At 37.7% G+C, this 26948-nt stretch overlaps 1 protein-coding gene across 1 annotated transcript in view; it reads left to right on the plus strand.

Moving 5' to 3' along the window:
- Positions 1-11124, plus strand: part of GOPC (golgi associated PDZ and coiled-coil motif containing) — a 37274-nt gene extending 26150 nt beyond the window's left edge. Inside the window, 3 exon segments of the mRNA XM_081039606.1 lie at positions 1646-1826; positions 10869-10957; positions 10963-11124. Coding sequence (XP_080895732.1) covers positions 1646-1826; positions 10869-10957; positions 10963-10986 — 294 coding nt within the window. The 3' untranslated portion in view covers positions 10987-11124.
- Positions 11125-26948: the final 15824 nt, after the last annotated feature.

Below are 26948 nucleotides of genomic sequence, written 5' to 3' on the forward strand. Positions count from 1 at the left end.
GGGTTGAGGGAATTAGAGAGGCTTTGGTAGTAGTGCACTGAGGTGTTTGTTGGGTCATTAGTGTGGTGTGCTGGTATAGAATTGAATCTTAGAATTGAAAGTGAATTTATAGCTCATATGGTTCAACTCTACATGATGCATAAACCTCTACAATATCACTAAATAAAGAAGTGCATAAAAGGAGGACTTGTTGATGATAAAGCAGTCCGTTCCCATTGTGGTACATTGCTGACTTTTAGAAAACTTGTCCTCATATTAAGTTTCAAATCTGTGTCTCTGTGACAGTTACCCACAGACCTAATTCTGTCATTTTGAACTTTGTCATCTTGAACTGAAGACCACCGCGTTATCCACCTGTCTCCCCAAATGCTATTTTTAAAGCATTATCTAACAAGGGAGATCTAAGAATGCAGCTCTAGCCTCTGTAAGTTAGTGTTTTCTCAACCCAACTTGGCTATCATCCAGTAGCACGAGAGGGACATGAATGGTAGCTGTGGTAATAAAGGAGATACAAATAGGCAGACATAGAATTTTAAGGAAACGCTAAGCACTTATTAAAATTCCGAAGCATAATCTTAAATTGCTGAGAAAAGAGGAGCACCAAAGAGACTAACTTAATGAGCAGCAGTAAAAAAATGGCATGCTTTCATTTGAGCAAAGGCAGGCCGTTTTCAGAGAGTTGCAAATACCAGACTTGTGTGTAATGACTGTAGTCTCTTATTAAATGACAATTACAGCTTGGAATTTTTTTAACATAAAAAAAGTATGTAACATTTTTACTTCAAAATAAAGTTGTTAAAGAATAATTATACAAGTATTACACATTTAGTCTAATATAGTAGAGCAAGAACTTTGGAATTAAAATTCTATTTTTCTGTTTCACTTGTTCATCATATTGGGACAGTTACCTACTTTCTCCAGGACTCACTCAGGTTTCTCATTCATGTAAAAGAGACTACAGTTAGGGTTATTCTGAGGATTGAAGAGTATCATCTTACACAATAAATATAGTAATTACTATTACCACTGAACAGAATGCCTTGACTAACACTATGCCTGGTACTCAGGGAAAGTTAAGAAAAGGTTCAAGATCTGGTCAGTAAGAAACAAGAAATCATTGTGTAGAGCGTTCTTAAATTAGTCAAGGAAGAGTTTGTGTGATGCCCTTAGGTGCAACTTTATTTAATATATGACTGCATAGATGGATTTGCTGAATTGCTCTGTAAAGTATTAGGTTGGTGCAAAAGTAATTGTGGTTTTTGCCATTTAACCTTTCAAACCACAGTTACTTTTGTACCAACCTGTACAAAATGGCTAAATGACTTTTAAACTGCACATTTGTTCCAAAATTCTATAAATTAAATAGTAAAGCATCCTTTTCTATTTTAGGTCTTAGCTATGATCAAAAGAAAGAGCTCTGGTAATATTAAAAGGAAATTACTTGTAGAGAGGATTCATGGGGTTGGTCTGGACACGATGGTCTAAGTCCTTTTCCACCTCTTGAGATTCTAGAATTTCATTATTTGTTGTCTTGAAAAGAGTTACATCTGAGGTTTGACTACAGCTCCTCACCTCTATCCTCTATTCTAAAGAATTTAGAAATCCTTTTTTAATTACAATAACGTCCTCATTTTCTCTCCCTTAGAGAGGTGAGATTGAGTTTGAAGTGGTTTATGTGGCTCCTGAAGTGGATTCTGATGATGAAAATGTAGAGTATGAAGATGAGAGTGGACATCGTTACCGCTTGTACCTGGACGAGTTAGAAGCAGGCAGTAATCCTGGTGCTAGTTGCAAAGACACAAGCGGGGAAATCAAAGTATTACAAGGTAAAAACCACTCAAAGTTATTAAGAATATATTTGTTAATAAAATTTTTAAATAGGAAAGCCTTGGTTGTTCTTCATTAACACTTTTAGTAATGGGGAAACCATCATTAACAGAATGAGTAGCTTTCCCATGCTTATGTAGTTTTATTGTACACCGGTAACTGTGCCAAAATTTTATTTACATATAAGTTCTTCTAGATTGATTCATCTGAGACTTTATGATAAGTACATTAACAGTTACTGAACTACAAGTGATTCTTTTTTTTTTTTTTTTTTTTTTTTTTTTAATTAATTTTATTGGGGTGACAATTGTTAGTAAATTTACATAGATTTCAGGTGTACAATTCTGTATTACATCGTCTATAAATCCCATTGTGTGTTCACCACCCAGAGTCAGTTCTCCTTCCATCACCATATATTTGATCCCCTTTACCCTCATCACCCACCCCCCACCCCCTTACCCTCTGGTAACCACTAAATTATTGTCTGTGTCTATCAGTTTTTGTTTCTCATTTGTTTGTCTTGTTCTTTTTGGTTTATATACCACATATCAGTGAAATCATAGGGTTCTCTGCTTTTTCTGTCTGACTTATTTCACTTAGCATTATTCTCTCGAGATCCATCCATGTTGTCACAAATGCTCCTATATCATCTTTCCTTAACGCCGAATAGTATTCCATTGTGTATATGTACCACAACTTCTTTATCCATTCATCTATCGAAGGACATTTTGGTTGTTTCCATGTCTTGGCCACCGTAAACAAAGCTGCAATGAACATTGGAGTACACGTGTCTCTGTAGAGAAATGCTTTTATATTTTTGGGGTAGATACCCAGGAGAGCGATTGCTGGGTCATATGGTAATTCTATTCGTAATTTCTTGAGGAACCTCCACACTGCCTTCCATAGCGGCTGCACCAGTCTGCATTCCCACCAACAGTGTATGAGAGTTCCTTTTTCTCCACAGCCTCTCCAACACTTGTTACTATTTGTTTTGTTGATGAAAGCCATTCTGACTGGGGTGAGGTGATATCTCATTGTGGTTTTCATTTGCATTTCTCTGATGATTAGCGATGTTGAGCATTTTTTCATATGTCTATTTGCCATTTGTATATCCTCTTTGGAGAAATGTCTCTTCAGGTCCTCTGTCCATTTTTCAATTGGGTTGTTTGTTTTTTTGTTGTTGAGTTTCATGAGTTCCTTGTATATTTTGGATATTAGCCCCTTATCAGAGGAACTGTTTGTGAAAATCTTCTCCCATTCAGTTGGTTGCCTCATTATTTTGTCAATAGTTTCTTTTGCTGTGCAGAAGCTTTTCAGTTTCATATAATCCCATTTGTTTATTTTAGTTTTTACTTCCATTGCCTTTGGAGTCAAATTCATAAAATGCTCTTTGAACCCAAGGTCCATAAGTTTAGTACCTATGTTTTCTTCAATGCAGTTTATTGTGTCAGGTCTTATGCTTAAGTCTTTGATCCATTTTGAATTAATTTTGGTACATGGTGACAGATAGCAGTCCAGTTTCATTCTTTTGCACGTGGCTATCCAATTCTGCCAGCACCATTTATTGAAGAGGCTGTCTTTTCTCCATTGTATGTTTTTAGCTTCTTTGTCAAAAATTATCTGTCCATATTTATGTGGTTTTATTTCTGGGTTCTCAATTCTATTCCATTGGTCTATGAGTCTGTTTTTCCGCCAATACCAAGCTGTTTTGATTATTGTAGCCCTGTAGTACAAGGAAAAATCAGGGAGTGTGATACCTCCAGTATTGTTCTTTTTTTTTAATATTGCTTTGGCTATTCGGGGTCTTTTGTGGTTCCAAACAAATCTGATGATTTTTTGTTCTATTTCTTTAAAAAATGCCATTGGGATTTTAATGGGGATTGCATTAAATCTGTATATGGCTTTGGGTAATATGGCCATTTTAACGATGTTGATTCTTCCAATCCATGAGCACGGAATGTCTTTCCATTTCTTTGTGTCTTCTTCAATTTCTTTCAAAAATGTCTTATAGTTTTCAGCATATAAATCCTTCACATCCTTGGTTAAGTTTATTCCTAGGTATTTTATTCTTTTTGCTGCAATTGCAAAAGGAATTGTTTTTTCTATCTCTTTTTCTGAGATTTCATTGTTGGTATATAGGAAAGCAATGGACTTTTGTAGGTTGATTTTGTAGCCAGCAACTTTACTATATTCATTGATTGTTTCTAATAGCTTTTTGGTGGAGTCTTTAGGGTTTTCTATGTATAGCATCATGTCATCTGCAAAGAGTGACAATTTAACTTCTTCATTCCCAATTTGGATGCCTTTTATTTCTTTCTCTTGCCTGATAGCTCTGGCGAGGACTTCCAACACTATGTTGAAAAGCAGAGGTGATAGGGGACAACCTTGTCGTGTTCCTGAACGTAGAGCAAAGGGCTTCAGCTTTTCACCATTAATTATGAGGTTAGCTGAGGGCTTGTCGTATATGGCCTTTATTATGTTGAGGTATTTTCCTTCTATACCAATTTTAGTAAGTGATTTAATCATAAATGGATGTTGTATCTTATCAAATGCTTTTTCTGCATCAATTGATAGAATCATATGGTTTTTGTCCTTTATTTTGTTTATGTGATGTATCACATTGATGGATTTGCGAATGTTGAACCATCCTTGTGCCCCGGGGATGAACCCCGCTTGGTCGTGATGAATAATCTTTTTAATGCATTGTTGTATTCGATTTGCTAGAATTTTGTTTAGGATTTTAGCATCTGTATTCATCAGAGATATAGGTCTGTAGTTTTCTTTTTTTGTGTTGTCCTTACCAGGTTTTGGTATCAGGGTAATGTTGGCCTCATAAAATGAGTTAGGGAGTACTGACTCTTCTTCAATTTTTTGGAAGAGTTTGAGCAGGATTGGTATTAGATCCTCTTTGAAGGTTTGGTAGAATTCACTGGTGAAGCCATCTGGTCCAGGAGTTTTGCTTTTGGGAAGGTTTTTGATGACTGATTCAATTTCGTTACTGGTGATCGGCCTGTTTAGATTTTCCACTTCTTCTTGGTTCAGCCTTGGAAGGCTATATGTTTCTAAGAACTTGTCCATTTCTTCTAAGTTATTAAATTTGGTGGCATATAGTCCTTCATAGTATTCTTGGATAATCCTTTGTATTTCTGTGGTGTCCGTGATAACTTCCCCTTTTTCATTTCTGATTTTGTTAATTAGTGTCTTCTCTCTTTTTATCTTAGTGAGTCTAGCCAAGGGTTTGTCGATTTTGTTAATCTTTTCAAAGAACCAGCTTTTTGTCACATTAATTTTTTCTATTGTCTTTTTGTTCTCTATTTCATTTAGTTCTGCTCTGATTTTTGTTATTTCCTTTCTTCTGCTGACCTTGGGTTTCACTTGTTCTTCTTTTTCTAGTTTTTTAAGGTGTAACATGAGGTTATTTATTTGGGATTTTTCTTGTTTCTTGAGATAGGCCTGTAATGATATAAATTTCCCTCTTAAAACTGCTTTCGCGGCATCCCAAAAATTTTGGTAGGATGTATTTTCATTGTCATTTGTTTCTATGTATCTTTTGAGCTCTCCTCTAATTTCTTCTTTGACCCAGTCGTTCTTTAAAAGTATGTTGTTTAATCTCCATGTATTTGTGTTTTTTCCTGCTTTCTTTTTGCAGTTGATATCCAATTTCAAAGCTTTGTGATCAGAGAATATGCTTGGTATGATTTCAATCTTCTTAAATTTGCTGAGGCTGATTTTGTGTCCCAATATATGGTCTATCCTTGAGAATGTTCCATGTACACTAGAAAAGAATGTATAGTCTGATGTTTTAGGATGAAGTGCTCTATATATGTCAATTATGTCCAATTCATCTAATGTGTCATTTAGGGCTGCGATTTCGTTATTTATCTTCTGTTTGGATGATCTATCCATAGCTGTCAATGATGTATTTAAGTCCCCTAGTATAATTGTGTTTTGGTCAATTTCTCCCTTTAGTTCTGTTAGTAGTTGCTTGGTATATTTCGGTGCTCCCTGATTGGGGGCATAAATATTGATGACTGTTATGTCTTCTTGTTGTATAGTCCCCTTTACCATTATGAAATGTCCATCTTTGTCTCTTGTTATCTTTTTCACCCTGAAGTCTGTTTCATCGGAAATCATTATGGCTACACCTGATTTTTTCTGGGTACCATTTGCTTGAAGTGTCAATTTCCACCCTTTCACTTTGAGTCTATGCTTGTCCTTGTAGCTGAGATGTGTCTCTTGTAGGCAGCATATGGTTGGGTTTAGTTTTTTGATCCAATCTGCTACTCTGTGTCTCTTTATTGGTGAGTTCAGTCCATTTACATTTAGGGTGATTATTGATATGTGAGGATTTCCTGTCATTCTGTCTTTAGTTTTCTGGGAAGGCTGTGTCTCCATTGTTTCTTTGCCTTTTTGTTGTTGTCTGTTATTTCTGTGTGGTAGTATTCTATGATGTTTCCCTCTGTTTCTTCTTTTATTACAGTATATATTTCAGATTTGGATGTTTTTTGAGTGGTTACCCTTGAGTTTATGTAAAAGAAAGTTTGATATTTAGAGTATTCCAGTTTCTTCAGTCCGCTTACTTTCTCTATTCCCATATTCCAGTTCAGGCCTTTACGCTCCCCCTTTTTATGTTTTGGTTGCCACAAGTTGTCCCTGTTGATGGTGGTCTAATAGCCTCCTTTAGTATTTCTTGTAGTGCAGGTCGTGTATTAGAAAATTCCCTCAGCTTCTGGATGTCTGGAAAGGTCTTTATTCCTCCTTCATATCTAAAGGAGATCTTTGCTGGATATATTATTCTTGGCTCATGATTTCTCTCTTTCAATAGTTTGAATATTTGGTTCCATTCCCTCCTAGCTTGTAGAGTTTCTGCTGAAAAATCTGATGATAATCTAATGGGCTTTCCTTTGTAAGTTACCGTCTTCTTTTCCCTGGCTGCCTTGAGGATTCTTTCTTTATCATTGATTTTAGACAGCTTCAATACAATGTGCCTTGGTGAAGGCCTGTTGGGATTGAGGTAATTAGGTGTTCTATTTGCTTCTTGGATTCGAGGATCCAGTTCTGTCCACAAGTTTGGGAAGTTCTCATCGACGATTTGTTTGAATATATTCTCTGTTCCCTTCCCTCTTTCTTCTCCTTCTGGTATGCCCATTATTCTTATATTGCTCTTTCTGATGGAGTCAGAAAGTTCTTGTAGAGTTCTTTCATTTCTTTTAAGTCTCAAGTCTCTTTCTTCTTCCCTCTGTGTAAATTCCAGGTTCCTATCTTCGATGTCACTGATTCTTTCCTCCATCTGGTCAACTCTACTACCTAAGCTGGATATTTTATTGTTAATTTCTTCTATTGAGTTCTTAATCTCCAGAAATTCTATTTGGTTCTTTTTCAAGATTTCAATCTCTTTTGTAAAATGCTCATGGTGTTCTTTGATTGTGTTTCTGAGTTCATTAAACTGCCTTTCTGTGTTTTCTTGCATCTCGTTCAGTTTTTTCAGAATTGCGATCTTGAATTCTCTGTCATTTAAATCACAAAGGTCCATATCTCTAAGTTCCTTTTCTGGAGACTTTTCACTTTCTTTCTGAGCTATCTTGTTGCCTTGGTTATTCATGGCAATCACTGATTTACTATTTCTCTTCCTAGACATCTACAGGAGTGTCTTCTGCAACAGGTTGATAGGTATGCGAAGAGCTTTTGGAGTTCCAAAGCTCTTTCTGCACCAGATTCAGAGCCTGTTTGTTTCAGCAGTTCTGTTTACTCCTGCAGGGATCCGCCCAGATAGGTGGGGCCAGGGGCGGGGTGAGTTGTGAGAGGTGGCCCAGAGCAATGGCGGCGACCACCACCACAGCCAGTCCTGCTTCCACAGCTCCCTCCCCTTTGCCGGAACTAGTTGAGCTGCGAATCTGTGTCTGCAGTCCACAGTTCTCAGAGCAGCAAATATTCTGTCCTTTGATCCGACACTGCTACTTTATCGCTTCTAGCACGGGGCAGGTGGGGGCGGGGCAAGCTCTGGGAGGGTAGGGAGGGGGCGGCTAGTCTCCGTGCCTAGGGCTTCCGTTCTCCGCTCGGCAGTGAGGGCTTAAACCACCGATTTCAGCCCTCTTCCCTCAGTCTTTGCTGCCGGGAGCGTTGGGTTCAGCCGTGTTATATGCTGCCCCCTCAGCCCTGTGGGCCGTAAGCGGAGCCCTAGCAGTCCGAGTCCTTCCCTCTCCCGCAGCGGCGGTAGTTCCAGGGCGCAGCGGGCTCCGAGCACTGAGCTAGGTCTGTGTCCTGCGCCCGCGCGGCTCCGTCTCCGCACTTCTCCTCTCCCTCCTCCCCCGCTCGCGCGATTCACCCACCTGGAGGTGAATTCAGTAGTGGGCCTCTTCGTCTTGCCTGTCTGCTGTGCAAGGAGTCCTTTGTGGAGTTATTGTTGTCCGATTCGTTGTAAATTCCAGGGGAGCGTTACAGAGGCTCACCTCACGCCGCCATTTTTTTCCAAAATCCAAGTGATTCTTGAAAAATAAATAAAATTCAAGTGTTCTAGACTCTGAACAAAGACCAATATGCCTTTTAGAGTAAAGATATTTTAGTGTCATCTCGCTGTCTTAGTGCAAATTCTTTTTTCATAATACAATGAGTTATAGGCTAAATGCGAATAAGTGATTAGACTGTTGTCTTATGATTATTGCAAGAATCAGGATATGTGATGTTGAAATTTTTGGTTTAGTTCCTTTGCTGTCATTTACTCAGATTTTAAAGAAAAATTCTTTAAAATTTTCCTTTACATAGAGCTATGGTTGTTAAATTATGATCTATGGATCTTTGGGAGTCCTTGAGACCTTTCAGGGCGTTCATGATACCAAAACTTTTCATAATAATACTAAGGCATTATTTTTGCTGTGTTGATATTTGCAGTGATGGTACAGAAGCAATGGGGATAAAACTACTGGTGCCTTAGTATGAATCAAGGCAGTTGCACCACTGTATATTGCAATCATTGTTTTCTTCCTTGACAACCACTTGGAGTAAAAAAAAAAAAAAAAGAAGAAGAAAATGCTACTCTCACTTAAGAATATCTTTGATGAAATAGTAAAAAGTGTTCATTTTTAAAAATCTTGACCCTTGAGTACATTTCTTTTTTATATTCTGTGTGATGAGATGGAAAGTGCGCATAAAGCACTTAGTCTGTGTATTGCACTAAGATGCTGGTCCCAAGGAAAAGTACTTAAGTGATTAAGTTGCTAGCTGAACTAGCCATTTTTTTCATGGAAGACAATTTTTACTTGAAAGAATGACAAATTATGGTTGTTCAAACTATTTGGCAGTCATTTTCTTTAAAATGAACAAAGTGAGTCCATCACTTCAAGAAAAACAACTAACAGTATTGCCAGTGATAAAATGTGAACTTTCAAGTAAAAATTAGAGTTTTGTAACACATGCATCAGCCACCATGAGTTTGACAACTTCCCCACACTTACAGAATTTTTCTAGTAAGATTGGTGGTGATATTAATGAATATGATTTTTTGGATATAGTAAAATGAATGTGTCAACTATTGGAATTGCTACATAACTAAGCGGTCCAGTATTTTTCAAATACCAGTAAGTACATAATGTCACAAAATCTTGCATGGCTAAAAGAGCCATTCAAAGCACAAGATAGACAAATGGATTTTAATGTAACAGTGCAAAAAATTAATATGATTTCAGATTCCATATTGTCAAATTTTGGTATCATGTTAAAAAAGAATAGTGACAGTTATCTGAAAAGGCTACTCTGCCCTCTTCCAACTACATATTTGTGTGAGGGTGAATTTTCTTCACATGCTTGTAACAGATTGAGCAGAAGCAAATAAGAGAACCCAGCTGTCTTCGGTACAGCCAGATATTAAGGATATTTGCAATATCGTAAAATAATGTTATTCTGACTAAATTTTTTTGGAAATAGTTATTTCACTAAACCAATGCTACTTATGTTAACATTTTTGGGGTTTTTGTCATTTTTAACAAAGTAATAATTTTTTTCTAGATTTCTGTTTTCATTACTAATATGGTAAATATCAGTAACTCATATAACATTAATAATCCACATGAACAAAGCTCTTTGGAGTCCTCAGTACTTATTAAGAGTACAAAAGCCTCCTGAGACCAGAAAGCTTGCAAACTCCTGGCATAGTTTTATAGTGAACTGATGAACTGTTGTCCTTCTGGTAAACTCGTATGTTATGAGTTATCTTCACAAGAACAGCAGTAGCCATTATTGTTCTCATGCCTCTTGAACAAAACTATTATGTCAAAACTTGACATTATTGGGCTGCTCTCTCTATGATTTTATTGTATTTCATCTTTTCTATTATTTTCTGTCAGGATTAGAAGATTTGCCCCTTCCTTTTTTGCGGCTGAGGCTAAAAGTCTTCTTTGTCACCTATGTAAATTGCAGACCACTTTAATATGCGACTCAAAAATGTATGCTCTTAGGATATATTACTGTTAACTGACTCGAATCACAAAAGTGTTTATCTATTGGTTTTTTGTTTAGCACATATCCATATGTTATAGCTCACTAAATAGATGACATAATCAACTCTCATGTATTTAAAAGCCTATTACTGTTTTGCAGATAAACCAGAATTAGTTTTGAATTATATCTGGACATTGTCTGCCAACTTAATAGACGTTTAGCAATAAACTAGTATGTAGTGAACTGAAGTTAAATAATCTTAACGCAAAGTGTAAAAGGGAAATTTAGTCCAAAAGATACTTATGTAAGTAAAATTGAATTTTATAATTGTGTTTATCAATTCTAAGTTTCATGGAAAATTTGGTAGGAAATTTTATACAATTTTTATATATATCCAAGAGATAATATTTTAAAAATCTGTATAATTTTTGATATCCACTATTAAAAGGAAAAATTCCCTTTTCAGAAATTGCTAACTTGACTAATCCAGGGCCCCATTATTTTTAATTACAATGAGCATTCCTTTATTTTTGCCCAATAAAATCACTAGACCCTTTATTTATTTAAGGCTAGAAAAATACCTGATTTTTTTTTTCTCTCTCTTTTAGGATTTAATAAGAAGACAGTAACTGATGGACATGAAAATGGAGACCTAGGAACTTCGAGTGAAACTACGCTAGAAGACAGTGCTTCTAAATTAGACGATCTGCACAGTCTCTATCATAAAAAATCTTATTAAATTGACTGTATCCCCAGACAGGATTGTTAGTCAGACTGGTCTGAATTTGGGGCAATAGGGAAGACAGTAACAAAGACTGTGAGATCAAGGAGGGCTGTTTGTTGCCTAAATGAAAGGCGGGTACCTCAGGGCTTCATGTGAGCAATTCAAATGCATAACTCCCTGTTTGCTGTGGTATACCATAATCGGCTATTGCATGTAAAGTAATTTTGATTTTCTTAAAAAATTGTAAAGCACCAAAGCATGTGTTTCCCAAAGGGATCTTACTAGGCTCTTAAGTACCAAATGAAGCGCTACTGTTTTATTTGGTTTCTTTTCCATTTAGTAGGAGGATAGTGCTAACCGGTCTTTTATAAGAAATAGCCTTTAAATACAAGAGAATAAATGAATTCATATTACACATTCCGGAATGCTAAGTGTGGTGTTTCAAAGGACAGAACTTGACTTCAATGAATTGCAGAAATACAGGCTTGATTTAAGTTTTTTTAAATTGAAAGAATGGTTTTAATTTTTTTTTAATTTATTTCGCATCCTGATATCTAAATCAGTTCTTAATGATCATTTATTGTAATGAGTTTGCCTTTCAGCTTTATTCAGTGCAGTATAAAATAGTTTTCTTATCAATCAGTGCTGCACTGGAAATAGTTTCTGAAAAGTTATTGTACATTATACTTTGCTGGTTTTTAAAAGAAATGCAGATGAGTTGGAAATATCTGTCCTCAATTATGTTGATCTGTGCGCATGGTGTGAGCATTACATGATTAATGTTTAGTCTCAAATGCTTTTTTTCTGGGATCCACAAAACACAATTTTACACATTTTGAGTTCATGAAGTTTGTTTTGATGTGATAATCCTGGCACTTAAAGATACATTTTTCTGGCAGTAAAAGCTCAAATTTATTACTATGTCAACAAAATACATTGCATTCAAACAGCAGTTTTCTCTCAAAGTAGTTGATTGGCCAGTCATCTAAAAAGCTGAGGCACTGATGAAAAAGATAAGGTGAAGACCTTTGATACAGTAATTGTTCTGGTTGGCTTTTCATGTCAGTGTATGTTTGACTACAGTACTTTTCACATGCAAACTACAGGTTTGCTAATTCTCTTATCCCAGGATTAAGCATGGAGTACCTGCTCTCTTACTTACTGTTCTGCAGGCCACTGCACCCTGCTGGGAAAAGTGAAAATATTGCATTTAAAGAGGTGATAGTTTTGCCAATATCACTGTTTTAAGGGATATACATGTAAGGGAATATTAAGTGGGGGAAAGCCTACAAGGCTTTTAGAGTATTATCATTTCTTCATTTCTAATATTCACGTGTTATATGATATAATACACATTTTCTCGTCTTTCCTACATGTACTATATATTTGTTCATAGGTAAATCTGTAAAATGTATATACTTTATTTGGTTGTTTTGCTATTTATAAGTTTTATGTTTTAACTGTTGCTCATTTATGGTTTGTTTTGGGTGGTTTTGTTCATCTGTATATCGCCATGTTAATTTGTAATAGAAATGCACTTCATAGTATATATATCGTTACTGATATTAAAATACCTTGTAGGATAACGTTGCCTCTAAGCAAAAGTTAGTATTTAACTGCACAACTGAATAAGCGAGCAACATGTTATCGTTTGCTCCTGACATATTAGGCTAGGCCTCTTAAAACAATGTTTTTTTCCTTATGCATTCCCCCTACTCCAAACACATACCCCCTATGCTTGACATGAGATCTGCAAACTGGACTTTAGCAGGTGTATTCATTTAGTAAAAATTATTAGCATATCTGAAAACTTTTTTTTGTGACTTGAAACCATGCTATTTTTATTTTTTTAAATACAGTTTTAAATGGGATGACGAAGCTTTTTTTTTCCCAGAGAATATCCTTAGGAAATATTAGCTAAAACCTTTTGATTTTCAAGACCTATCTAATGAGTCTATAAAGAATTTTTTTAGACCCTTGAATTGGTGTATCTATGAGGATGCTGTGTAATGTCAAGGATTGTGTGAGATGGTTATGCTATAACTCCTTGCTACGGCTTATAAGCAGAATGAAAAATTTACTGGTAGTTTAAAGGTGCACAGGTCAGTTCCCTTTTCCTTCCCGTTTCACCTTGGTTTGCAAACCTGCGTGAGAGCACTGTTGCTCAGATGCTACTGTGAGCTTCCTGTCAGGTGTTTAGAAAGTACCCAGTTAAAAGTTCATTTTAGAATATATGGTCTTTGGGGGATGAATTAAGAATTATAGACTTTTTCCAAAGGACTGAATGAGAAACAGTTTTTATATTTTCACATTTATAGGAAAGAAACTCATAACACTCAAGCTTCTAGAACAAAACCAAACAGATAAAGAGAGAATTGTTGCAAAGTCATTACAGTTAAAAAGGAAAAAAGTACACAAATGCATATACAAACAGAATAGCTGAGAGAAAATTTTCAGTAGAATGTGAGGGTTTGTGTGCATGTGTGTATACATTTACATTTTAACCTCTAAATTCTATAGTATCTTGTGAATAAGATGGAAAAACAACATTTGGGTTATGAGACTTGTTAAAATAGATTTCAGAGAGATGATGAAAATTTTGTGGGTCTTGGTAATTATAACTGAACAGTTGTCAAAACTGAACAGCTTGTCTTGGTGCTGGTTTTATTCCCCCTGTAGTGCACTTATTTTGTTTTCATGTTTAGAAACAAAATATATTCATTCATGTGTAAGTTGCACATTATTTGGCATCCTTATTATGTAATCTGTGCCGCTTATTCAGTCTACTTAGGGTTGGCCTCAAATCTATAGGATTTATGACAAATGTATAATATCTAGTTGAGTTTAATATTTTTTTTATTAGCCTGTAAATAAAGATGGCATCTTCTACATTAAAAGTGGTATTGATCTTTTTTTAAAAAAAGTTTCTTTCACATTAAGTATTTTGGTTTATTATTTATTTCTAGTAGTTTCTATTATTTATACCAATGATTCATAAAATACATGCAAAGGCTGAACCTAGTTACTGTGGTAGAAATTTTTTTTTTTATAGGAATTAACTGATCTTAGGAACTGTTTAATCTGAGTTGGTTAAAAATATGTTGGTTGGAAGGAACTGCCAGAGCCACTGGGACCAATTTAGATGGCGAAAACTCTAGTCTCCTTGGGTTAGTTTTGTGTTACAAGCATTGATGGCCAATGTTATCTGTGAGGATAACATTAATAAAAATCCTATTGGATACTGTGTAGGAGGATAGTCTTCCATTTTATCATATAAGCATATTTAATTTAGAAGTTTCCAAATTATATGTAAAATCTGAAAAACATCTGTATGTATTGCTCAGTTTGTTTGCCTCAGAAGTTTTAAATATGGTCATTTATAGCCCACATAAGAACGAGGTGTAAAATGTATAGGAATGTATTTACTAAGGGTATGTGAGGTCAATCAGGAAGATAAATTTAGAAATGGTATTTTGCTCTAAGTATTAATATAAGTCATATTTCAGAAAATTACTTGAGTTATGAATATTTAGAAACTTTTTGTCATCGACTGACCTGGATTTAGCCCTAATACAATATACTGTCTATGTGTCAGTTTAAGCTGCCAGTTCACCAAGCGACTTGGAAAAGTCTTTTCTCCAGAATTCATCCACATAGGATATTGTTCAATTTAGGTAATGTAAAAGATTATTCATATTTTCATTGTTAATCAGTGTTCATTTTAGGTGGTTTTGTAACTATTTTTTTACTAAAAATTTTTTAGTAAATAGTTTTTTTACTAAAAACTTTTTTTAAAATAGTTTTTACTAAAACTATTTTTTAACTAAAAGGTATTGCAAATTACCATGTGATGTTGGTGCTAAATATTTGCTTGATAATAAACATTTTTCAGGTGTATTTTGAGAGCTATAATCACTGCTGTGGCAGCCACCAGAATGCGTCTCTCAGATCTTCCGCAGGAGGGAGTCTAATGGACTGAAAGCCCCAGAGCTGCTGCACTCTGATATCTGTCCCCTCGCTGCCACAGAGACTCCGCTTTTCACACGTGGCTGCCAGCCAGGGACTCATCTGGAGAGGGATCTTAGGACTCCTTGACTTTGGCTTGAGGATTGCCTGACCTTCTTGTCAGACTCTCTTACGTTACATTATTGTCTAAGTTGCTTCCACCCAACCTTCCTCCCTGTCTTTCCTCACCAGTGTTGCCCCTATTAAATCTATTACACAGCTGATTCTTTCTTGGTCTTAGTATCTGCTGCTTGGAGGACCCAGACTAACAGGTGAAATAGGAATGAGATGTGAGGAAACAGGTTAATAGATTAGGAGCTGGCTTATCTCCCACCCAGAGGGTGAATTGGATAGCATCCTGGTTGGTAAGTGGGGTACGTGTAGTCCTTGGCACAAGGTCATGCCTCCAGTTACTAAATATTTCACAGATGGTGTGCAGAAAAGTTAACATAGCAGGCCTGAACCTGTTATCCTCACAAGGACCTGCTTGCAAGTTTTGCCTTTGGTTAATGTCCAGCAATTTGGATATTGAGATTGTTCTGCCACATTTCTTAACTGATAAGGGTGGTTTACTGTGCCTGAAAGGTTTGTACAAACAATAGGGTTTATGTTGAACACCTGCTTTCCTTCTGGGAATCATACATGCCAGGTAGAACAAGCCTACGTGACTGAGTGCCATAAAATACCCCGACCTCCTACGCCCAGGCTTGGCCAGGCTTCCCTGACGCATTCCACATCATAGCTGGAGGGATTAAGGTTATCCTGTGTGACTCCATTGGGACAAGCTCAGAGCTTGTGCCTGCTTTCCTCTGGTTGGTTCATGTGCCTTTTCCCTTGACTGATTTGCTTGATGTTTTTTTTCTCCAATAAATCATAGTTGTAAGTACAGTTCTGTGCTTAGTTCTGCCGGCCCTTCCAGCAAATCACTCAACCTGGAAGTGGTCTTGGAGACCCCACACATGGGTGGTAACTTGGGCCAATGTCCCCATAGAGAGGAATTGTCTAGAAGTTCAATAAGTAAGCACTTGATAAATATGGGGAGAGCAATGTTTACAAGACGAGCAGAATCGGCTGGTTACTGCTAGGTTGTATTGACCTACAAAAGGATAAGACAGGGCTGTTATCAAGCTGTTAGAGCAGAAATATGAGAGCCAGAGCCCCTCTGGGGAGCTTACAAAAAGCCTGGGTTGAAATAGCTGAGCTTTGATGAACGTCTAATTGTTATAGTCACAGCGCTTCAGAGCTTTGAATGTTCAGCCAAGTTCTGTCTATTTTGTGAAAGTCAGGGCTCTGGTGGAGAAAACCTAGAACCCTGAAACATGCATGTCATGGGGACATCTGGATGTATGCCCCTGAGGATGTTGACTGCAGTCTCTACTACATTCTCTGGTCTTGCAGCAGTAAGGAGCCCACCCTTCCCTGCTAAGTCGCCTCTGCTGTGCTGACAGGCTGCACAGGCTGCTATTTCACCCCCACTCCCCTTCAAACAATAACTGTCCCCATCTACTCCTTGGCTGCCAGATCTATAACTAGGGTTAAATCCTAGCCAAGCCTGGCTGGGGATGTGCTGGGCCTGGTAAGGGAGAAGACTAGACACCAGAAACAAGAATGAGTAAGCACATGCTGGCAGGAGCCAAGGGAGTGCTACTGAGATTGGATTTTGATAGAGCTTGATCAAGGACTAAATTCTCCAGGTTAAAGAAGTTCAAATTGGAAAAAGCAATCCAGCAACAAGTTGTTTATAAAGAACACATCCAAAACATAAGGACACAGAGTTTGAAAGTGAAATAATAAAGTAGATACACTGGGTATATATTCTCCAAAGGGCAGCAGAGATAGTTATATTCGCCTCAGAGAAAATAGATTTTAAGATAAAAACATTAGGGATAGAGAAAGCTTAAATTCTTAGAGAATCAACTCACTACAGACTTAATTCTAATGTCATATAGGCCAATTTAAAAATAGGCTCAAAATACATAAAGGAAAAATTAACAAAACCACAAGAAAATTATGAAATCCATCACAATAGTGGGAGATGACAACAAAACTATCAGAAATCAGGAAAGATTCAAACAGCAAAAGTAACAAGACTTATAAAATTCAAGTTAAGAGTGTATTTGGTTGTAAAAGAGAGACCTCTGGCTTATATATAGGAAGACAGATGAATGCACTCTCAGAAGGAAAATTAGATATACAAAACGTAAAAACACACTAAAACTTGTAATCTATGGCTTTGGAAAGGTAAAATTTACAATTTGGTAAAGTGCCAGCAGGGGGCAGCAGATTCCAAATGTGATAATGTGCCTAATTAGAGCTGGAAGGCTTTGTGAAGATTATCAAATAAAATTTTATTATGAGGATGAATAACTGAGAACTAGAAAAGTGATATCACTTTCCCAGAGTCACACAGCTAGTGTCAGAGCCAGGACTCAAATCCCTCTGTTGATTCTATTTCAAAAGGCCACTTTCAAAGAAGGGAAAAGGAAATTATAGATGAAATTGTCAGCCTCCAAGTCTTTCTCCCCAATAATTATATTTCTTTTTCTAAATGGTGCAAAATGGTTTGATGGAGCCTAGGATTGATGCAGTTTCGATTTTTAAAAATGATGGTTAAGCTGTATTGAAACTTTACTAGAAGTAGTTTTTCTGTAGTTGAGTGAGAATGGGAGCATTGCGTTACATAGCTCCTGGACACTACAGCGTCTCGCCCCACACAGGCACACCGGATGACCTCTTTGTGTGTAAATGCACTTCCCATTCTTTAGGAAGCAGGGCTGCGACGGAGACACTTCTGACATTCGGGAAGGTGTCATTTCTCACTAGGTGCCTCCCCAGGGTTTATCCTCGACTAGGGTTTCCAGGTGGGAATTCCTGCCCGTTCTCAGGAATTTTTTTCGCTTTCCCATTCCGGAATCCTGAGATATGAACTGTTTTCTGTTCTCCACCATGAATCGTTTCCGCAAAGTGATGGCCAATACTACCAACCACCTGGGTTCAAGGTCCCGATTTCCCAACCAACTTTTGTCGGGATTCGGGAATGGGAAAGCAAAAAAAAATTCCTGAGAACGGGTGGGAATTCCTGCCTGGAAATCCTATCCTCAACACTAGCAAGGGCCTTTTCACTTCTGTCTGAGGCTGTAACAGATGGGCTGTTGGCTTCCGAAAGCAGAAAAACAGTAGAACATAATAATAATAATAATAAAAATAATAATAATAATAATAATAATAATAATAATAATAATAATATAAACTGACTTCAGGGGAAAAGACAATAAAATAGATAAACTGTTAGCTAAACTAATCATGAAAAAATAGAGTAAAGGCTTATACACAATGAGAAATAAGTGAGAAATAGACATACAAGCAGAGGAAACTAAGAGGATAATATTAATAGGACTATTTTGTTCAATTTTATATGAATAAGTTTGGAAACTTTTCTAAGAGAATGTAATTTACCAAAACTGAACTTTTAAAATTTAAAGACATTTTCATAGAAAAAGAATAGAAAAAAAATTGTCAGAGTGCTGGCATCCCCACCACATCCAAATATTACTACAATATATGGTTTCAAGGGCCAGTACCACCAAACCTTTAAAGAGCAGATAATTCCAATGCCTACCAAGAGAAAACCTGAAAAGAAAATTTCGAAATTGTTTTTGTCAAGCTAATAAAACACAAAGAAAACGAAAGGCCTATTCACAAAAGAATATTAATGCATAAAGCCTAAAAAAAATGTTATCAGTGTGAATTTAGCACTTTACCAGACTCATATGCCATAACCAAATGTGTTATTCTAGGACATCTAAGGATGTAATTAATCATATAGCTGGGTCTAGAGAGGGGTTCTAGGGAAGAAAATCATTTGCTTCTAATTCCATAGATGCTGAAAAGGCATTGTTCAAAATTCAACAGCTATATCTGGTGAGGGAAAGAAGGGAATGAACGGATGCTTTCTTAACATAATAACATATACCTCAACATAACCCATCCCTGTCCCAAAGCTAGCATCATGCTTAATAGGGAGATACTACACACATTTGATATGGCACTGGTTTGCCAAAGAAATTAAATGTATGTATAAATATTGTAAAGGAGGTTGTACCAGGACTGTGTACAGACATAATGATCACATCCCCCAAATCTAAGAGAATCAAGTAAAAACTAGAAACAATTAAGAAACTTAGTAAAGGAGCAGCATATAAATAGAAATCAAACAGGAAGAAAATATGTTTTTTAAATTAATTTTTAAATGATATGTATATTACCAACATGGTGCTTACCATAGGTCAGGCACTGTTCAAGGGGTTTTACATGCATTAATCCTTGTAATCTTCACCACAACCCCATGTGGTATATGAGGTTTGACAATTAAGTCCATGAACTTGTTATGACGATGTTGCTAACCTTTTTTGATATCAGAGGGATTATTCATTATGAATTTGTACCAACTGGACAAACAGGTAACCAAGTTTATTATTTGGAAGTGCTGAAAAGTCTGAGTGATAAAGTTAGACAACATGCACTTTCGCCAACAATTCATGGCTCTTGCATCACGACAATGCACCAGCTCACACAGCACTGTCTCTGAGAGAGTTTTTAGCCAGTAAACAAATAACTGTATTGGAATATCCTCCCTATTCACCTGATCTGACCCCCAATGACTTCTTTCTTTACCCGAAGATAAAGAAAATATTGAAAGGAAGACATTTTGATGACATTCAGGACATCAAGGGTAATACGACAATAGCTCTGATGGCCATTCCAGAGAGTTCCAAAATTGCTTTGAAGGGTGGATTAGGCACTGACGTCAGTGCAAAGGTTCCCAAGGCGGGTATTATATTTCGAACGTGACCATAGTGATATTCAGCAATGAAGTGTGTGGTATTTTTTCTAGGGTGAGTTCGCGAACTTAATTGTCAGACCACGTGTACTATTATCTCCATTTAGAAATAAGGAAGTGCAGTCATAGAGAGGTAAAAAAAACACTTTCTTGGTCACAACTAGAGCACAATTTGACCCCAGCCAGTCTAGTCCCAGAATTCATGCTTTATGCTTTATTCCTTACTAGGGCTTTACTGGTTCTTTTTTTTTTTTTTTTTTTTTTTTTTTGGTTCTTGATATATAAAAAGGTGGTGGGACTATTTGCAATGGCAACGACAACAACAAAAACACCACCACCACCACCTAAGCATAAATTAAGCAAAAAATGGGCAGACCTTATATGAAAACCACCTAAAATACCCTGAAACGATACACAAAAAAGCTTGAACAAATAAAAAGGGTTACTATGTATAACTGATAAAAAATAAAATAAAAATGACATTAGAAAAAATGAATGGCAGGTAAGGCACATGAAAATTACAAGCTCAGCTGACTCTTGGAAGAAAAAGGACAGGTAATTAGAAGCTCTTGGGATATTATGGAAGGATTCTTTACATGCGAGAGAGATTTGTGCAAGTTTATAGGCTGAGGGGAAAATATCAGTTGAGAGGGAGAAGTTGAAAATAAGGGAAATGGGAGTAATTGGAGCAAATCTGAGATGAGAAGGTGATGGAAATTGGACTGTAGGTGAAGTTTTTGAACACATTTTCCATTGACACAGGAGGAAAGGATTGGAATGGATACAGCCTTTTTTGTGAGAAGAGGGATGGAACAGGCAATTGTAAGATCTGATTGTAATGACTTTATTAGGTAAAGGAGGTGGCAATATCTCAGAGTAAATGGAAAGTGTGGAGAGTGGCATTGCTTTAGAATAGTTACTGAGGGGGTTGGGAAAAGAAAAGAAGTAGATCAAAGATAAATGAAAGGGTTGAGGAGAGATTGGGCTCCAGGTGAACTGGAAAGTAAGAGTTTGTAAGAAGAGCCCCAGTGGTAATAGTTATGCATTTTTCTCCTACTACTGTGATGGAGATGGTATCCTGAAGGGGACTTATCTTGTGGGGGCCTCAAGGTTTATGGTTTCTGGAAAGACACTGAGGTGATAATACTGAGACAAAATAGTACAAGTAATGAATGGGGAAGGAAATACAACTTAAAAAGTTTAACAGAGGCAGCCGGATGGCTCAGTTGGTCAGAGTGTGACCAACTTAACAAGATTGCTGATTCAATTCCTGCACGGGATGGTGGGCTGTGCCCCCTGCAACTAAAGATTGAAAACAGCAACTGGACATGGTGCTGAGTTGTGCCCTCCACAACTAGATTGAAGGACAACAACTTGGAGCTGATGGACCCTGGAGAAATACACTATTCCCCAATATTCCCCAATTTAAAAAAAAATAAAAAGGTTTAACAACCGGGGGAAGATGATGGAATCTAGGCATTAAATATCTTATCGAGATCCATGAATAAGATAGGTGAGGAGGAATCAGAAGAGTAGGATTTTGAGCAGAGACAGAATCACTAAGATTTCAGAGCTGGAATTCTTGCTAATAAGAGTGTGGACATGCATGGGGGTGGTGTAAATGGAGTGAAGGTTACTAGAGGTGAAAAATACAAACGAACAAAATAACATAAAAGTGACCAGGTTGGACACTAAATTTTCCAACATGATTACCAGGGCAAAATGGAGAATACCTGAGGTGGGTGAAAGTCCTCACTGAGTCGGAAAAGTGGTTTAGAGGGTATTAGGTACCACAGCAAAAAGAAAAGGTGGTAGAACTAGGTGGGATGAGCATCATAAGGAGTTTTGCATAGGGGTGAAAGAGTGAGAATGAATGGGTCTCAGGATGTATTAAGAAGGTGTTCATTTCCGCCTGGCTACATTAGAGTGCAGTGTTTGAAGAGAAAATGCAACCTCCGTTGAAAAGGACGCTGTGAGAAATGGTGTTGGAAGAGAGTTTAGATTTCAGATTGGACAGAAAGAAAAGGAGTTAGTATTTATAGATCACTTACTATGTTCAAAACACTGATATGAAGTAGTTTTTACAACAGCCCTTTTATAATAATTTCTACTTTAGGTATTAAGAAATGGGTTTAGAAAAATGGAGGTATATTAAACATTTTAAGAGTCCATGTGCACATTTATGGATTCAAACTGGAGGTGGTTAGCAGCATTCCATAAAAGGAGCCAGGGGAAAGACAAAGTAAGTGCAGAAGCAAAGAAAGGAAATTATTTGATTGCCTAAAGCTTAAAGCCTAGTTGGCCATTTGTGATTCTCCTTAGTGTTTCAATTTTGTAACCTTGAGGCATTTATAGGGTTAGATTTTGCTTTGCTTACATAGGCTGCCATGGCATTAGAGCCACCTCAATCTAATGGCCTCCTTGTTTAATTAATTTAAAACCAACAGTGTGCTTGACATAAAAAGATTAAACCAGGGATCCAAGATGGTGACGTAGACAAACATCATGCCTGCTTCCTTCCATGAACATATTAAAATTACAACTAAATTATAGAACAGTCAACCTGAAGAACCATCTGAAGTCTTTGTGAACAGGTTTTATAACTAAGGTTATAAAGAAGAAGCCATGTCGAGGATGGTAGGAAGGGCGGAGACATGAACCAGGTTGGTCCCAAACCTCTGTATGGTGATTGAAAATAGGGAGGGAGGGATACCTTGGCCACGGAGGTTCTCCCCACCAGAGAAACAAAGGATCTCAGCCCCACTCCAGGCTTCCCAGCCCAAAGTACTGGTGCCAGGAAGAGGAGCCTCCACAACATCTGGCTGTGAAAAACAGTGGGGATTCCAACCTTTCAAGTGGGATGAAAGGCTGCGGGAAACCCAGACATCCTCTTAAATGGCCCGAGCACACTCATTTTCTCGCAAGCACTCACCTTGGGCTCCAGCGATGGGACGGTGACTCAGGGAGCATCATAGGCACACGTGGAGCAGACTGAGGTGTGTGGCTTCGAGGCCAGTGCTGGAGGACACTCGCCATTTTCCCTGTGTAGGCTCCTCCTCCGGACAGCTGCGCAGTCAGCCGCCATCTTTAATGAGTTGAGCCCACCCCTGGCGCTTATGGCCAAATCTGAATCTGGTTGGTCTGGTGAGCTCTGGGGCTCCACCCTACTGACTCAGTGGGACTCTGCCCCACCCAACTCCCCCAATGCTGGAGGCACTTCCTCAGCGAGCAGCCAGCCCTGCCCGCATTGCAGAAACTATTGGAATCCACAGCCCCAGAACAGCAACAACTGGCCTCGGTGTGCTCTGAGACTTTAGCTGAGTTGCTCCAGGCTCAGCACTGACACCAAACCAAAATCTACATTAAACTGGTGAACACAACCAATCCCATTCTAGTGACTCTCCAAGAACCTGCCTTACCCAACTCAGATACTGCATTAGGCTTTATCAGCAGCTGAACTTTAAGGGAGACAGCAGATGAAAGCAAGTAACTCCTTTTGTGGAGTTACCCCAGGCCTGGTACTTGTGGCAGCTGTGCTCTCACAATGTGGCCTCTCCCCATGCCTCCAGGTTTAGCACAGGCAGTGAAACAATGCAGTTCACTTTGTAGTTCCTACCAAGTAGTCCCCAGCTAATCACAGGCAGTGGGTGTGTTAGGCCTGCACCAAAGCTCTTCCCAAGAGGTTCCAGAACCAATATACTTGGAGGTTGGCTTCACCACAACAGAGCACTGCCCACAAGCAGCAAACACAAAGGGCAGTGTCAACAGGCAGCAGAGCCAGCTGGGGTGAATCCCACTAACTGGGGTAAGCCCTGCCCACCCTCCCCCCACAGCAGCCTGTAAGCTTTAGACATGGTAAAAGCCCACAGCCAATCAGCCTGAGGGTCAATTCCACCCACTGACTTGCCAATAACAATCAAAGCTCAACTATAACAGGAGGGCAGCAACAACTCACACATGGGACACTCCTGGAGCACCTGGAGCAGGTGGTCCTACTACATAAAGCCACCCAGCCAAGACTGGGAGACATGGCAGGTCTACCCCTTACATAGAAAGAAACATAGGGAGGCAGCCAAAATGAGGAAACAAAGAAATACACCCCAAATAAAAGAAGAGAAGATAACGCCAGAAAAAGGACTAAATGAAATGGAGGCAAGCAACTTACCAGAGTTCAAAACAATGGTCATAAGGATGCTCACGGAACTCAGTGAGCACTTCAACAAAGAGATGGCAAGTGTAAAAAAGCACAGAGAAACCATAAAACAAGAACCAGCAGAATTGAAGAATACAATAACTGAAATGAAGCATGCACTACAAGGAATCACCAGCAGACTAGATGAGGGAGAAAATCGAATCAGTGATCTGAAGACAAAGTAGCAGAAAACACCCAATCGGAACAGCAGAAAAAAGGGAAAAAAAATGAGGATAGTTTAAGAAACCTCTGGGACAACATCAAGCGTAATAACATTTACATCATTGGGGTACCAGAAGGAGAAAAGAAAAAACAAGGAACTATTTGAAGAAATCATGACTGAAAACTTTCCTAACCTGGCGAAGGAAATAGACATACAAGCCCGGGAACTGCAGAGAGTCCCAAACAAGATGAACCCAAACAGGCCCACACCAAGACACACTATAATTAAAATGGCAAAGGTTAAAGAAAAAGAGAGAATCCTAAAAGCAGCAAGAGAAAGGCAACTAGTAACTTATAAGGGAGCCCCCGTAAGACTGTCAGCTGATTTCTTAATAGAAACTTTGCAGTCCAGAAGGGATTGACAGAAAATATTCAAAGTGATAAAAAGCAAGGACCTACAACCAAGATTACTGTACCCGGCAAGCCTGTCATTTAAAATTGAAGGACAGATAAAGAGCTTCCCAGACAAGAAAAAGGTAGAAGAGTTCATCACCACCAAAGTATTACAAGAAATGTTAGAGTGACTTCTTTAAGACAATGGAAAAATAAAGATTAAAATTATAAATAATAAAATTATAAATAATAAAAATAATAAAAATAGTTACATATCTATCAACAATTACTTTCAATATACATGTATTAAATGTTCCAATCAAAAGACATAGGAGGGTTGAATGGATAAGAAAACAAAACCCTTACATATGCTGCCTACAAGTCACTTCACACAGACAGAAAGAGATGGTGAAAAATATTTCATGAAAATGGAAACAAACAAAAATCTGGGGTAGCCATACTTATAGCAGACAAAACAGACTGTAAAACAAAGGTAAAGAGACAAAGACGGACCCAGTGATCCCATTTCTCGGTATTTATCTGAAGAAATATAAATCGCTACTTGGAGATGTGTGTATCCACATGTTCATTACAGCATTGTTTACAATGGCCAAGATATGGAGGCAGCCTGGGTATCCATTGATGGATGAACGGATAAAGAGGAGGTGGTACATATATATAATGGAATATTGCTTATCCATGGAAGGGAATGGGTTCTTGCCATCTGGGGCAGCATGGATGGACCTGGGGGGTACTGTGCTGAGTGGAGTGTAAGACAGAGAAAGTGGATACAATGTGATTTCGTTTATATGTGGAATCTAAAGAACAAAATAAACGAACAGATCAGAAACAAACTCATAAATATAGAGAACATTTTAATGGTTGCCAAATGGGGGGGCGTTAAAGATGTGGGTGAATAAAGGAGAAATAATTAAGGACAAATTGGTTATTAAAAGTAGTTATGGGGACTTAGGTATAGGATAAGGAATGTAGTCAATATTATAATAACTATGCTGGCAGATGGGTACTAGATTTGTTGGGGTGATAGATGAGAGAGAGTTGGGGGCAGGGTGAAAAAGGTGAAGTGATTAAGAAGTACAAATTGGTAGTTACAAAATCATCACGGGGACGTAAAGTACAGCACAGGGAATACAGTCAATAATACGGTAATAAGTGCAGTGCCAGGTGAGTACTAGTCAGGGGGATCACTTCTTAAATTATATAAATGTCTAACCAGTATGCTGTACTCCTGAAAGATAAAAATATAAAATAATATTGAATGTCAACTGTAATTGAAATGTTTAAAAGGGGGGGGAGGTGAAGGGGAATAAGAGGTCCAAATTGCCAGGTATAAAAGAAATAAGTCATGCGGATGTAACGTACAGCTCAGGGAAAATAGTTAATAATAATGTGATAGCATAGTATGGTGTCAGATGGTTGCTGGACTTTTCTTGGTGATCACTTCTTTGGGTCGATAAATGAACAACTATGGTGTACCCCTGAAACTCATCTAATATTGTGTTTTAGCTATATTTTTAATAAAAATATAAATAAATAAAATTAAATCCCAGGTTAAACCTGAGTTCTGTACAGTTCTAAAGCCTGTGCTGTTTACAATAAATACGCTGTTTCCTGCCTGTTGAGGAGGCACCATTCCCACAACATGGCAGGCTAGATAAGATGAAAACCTGTCTATAAATTCTTAGAAATGTTAGGTAAAATAAAGTCAGAATTTTTCAAAAGGCCCTGCTAATCTCAAGAAATAAAGGGGTATACCCAGGTATCAGAATCAAAGAACCTGAAAAAGAGTGACAAGCACTGGTGCTGACGCTCCAAACATTTGGGGGGTAAGGGAGTTTCAGTTACTAGACGCTGGGTATTTAACCTCCGTGAAGGGGTAGGAGACAAGATTTGGGGTTAGGTGTGGCCGGGAGACAGACTAGTAAAAGGCTGAACCTTAAAAATATCTGCCCAACAAGACAGACACCAAAGGATAAATGGCCCTAGATGGTAAAAAAGTCTCCTCTGAGAAATTTTTACCTGTAGCCTGTGCCTTACACAGGTTTTGGTCTAAATTTTCGGTATAATCTAGGAACCACCAAACCAAAAGTGTAAATAAAAATTGGTACAGGACTGACGATACTCCTGGTGTTAGAGTTGCCAGATTTTGCAAATAAAAAACAGGACACAAATAATTTTGTAGTATAAATATGTCCCCAGTATTGCACAGAACATACTTACACTAAAAACTATTTTGTTGTTTATCTGAAATTCAAATTTAACTGGGTATCCTGTATTTTATCTGGCAGCCCTACCTGGTGTACCTGATACATACTATAAATGCAAAACCACTCAGAAAGAACATTATCATG

This window comes from Rhinolophus hipposideros, assembly GCF_964194185.1.
Source record: "Rhinolophus hipposideros genome assembly, chromosome: 3".
Lineage (NCBI taxonomy): Eukaryota > Metazoa > Chordata > Mammalia > Chiroptera > Rhinolophidae > Rhinolophus > Rhinolophus hipposideros.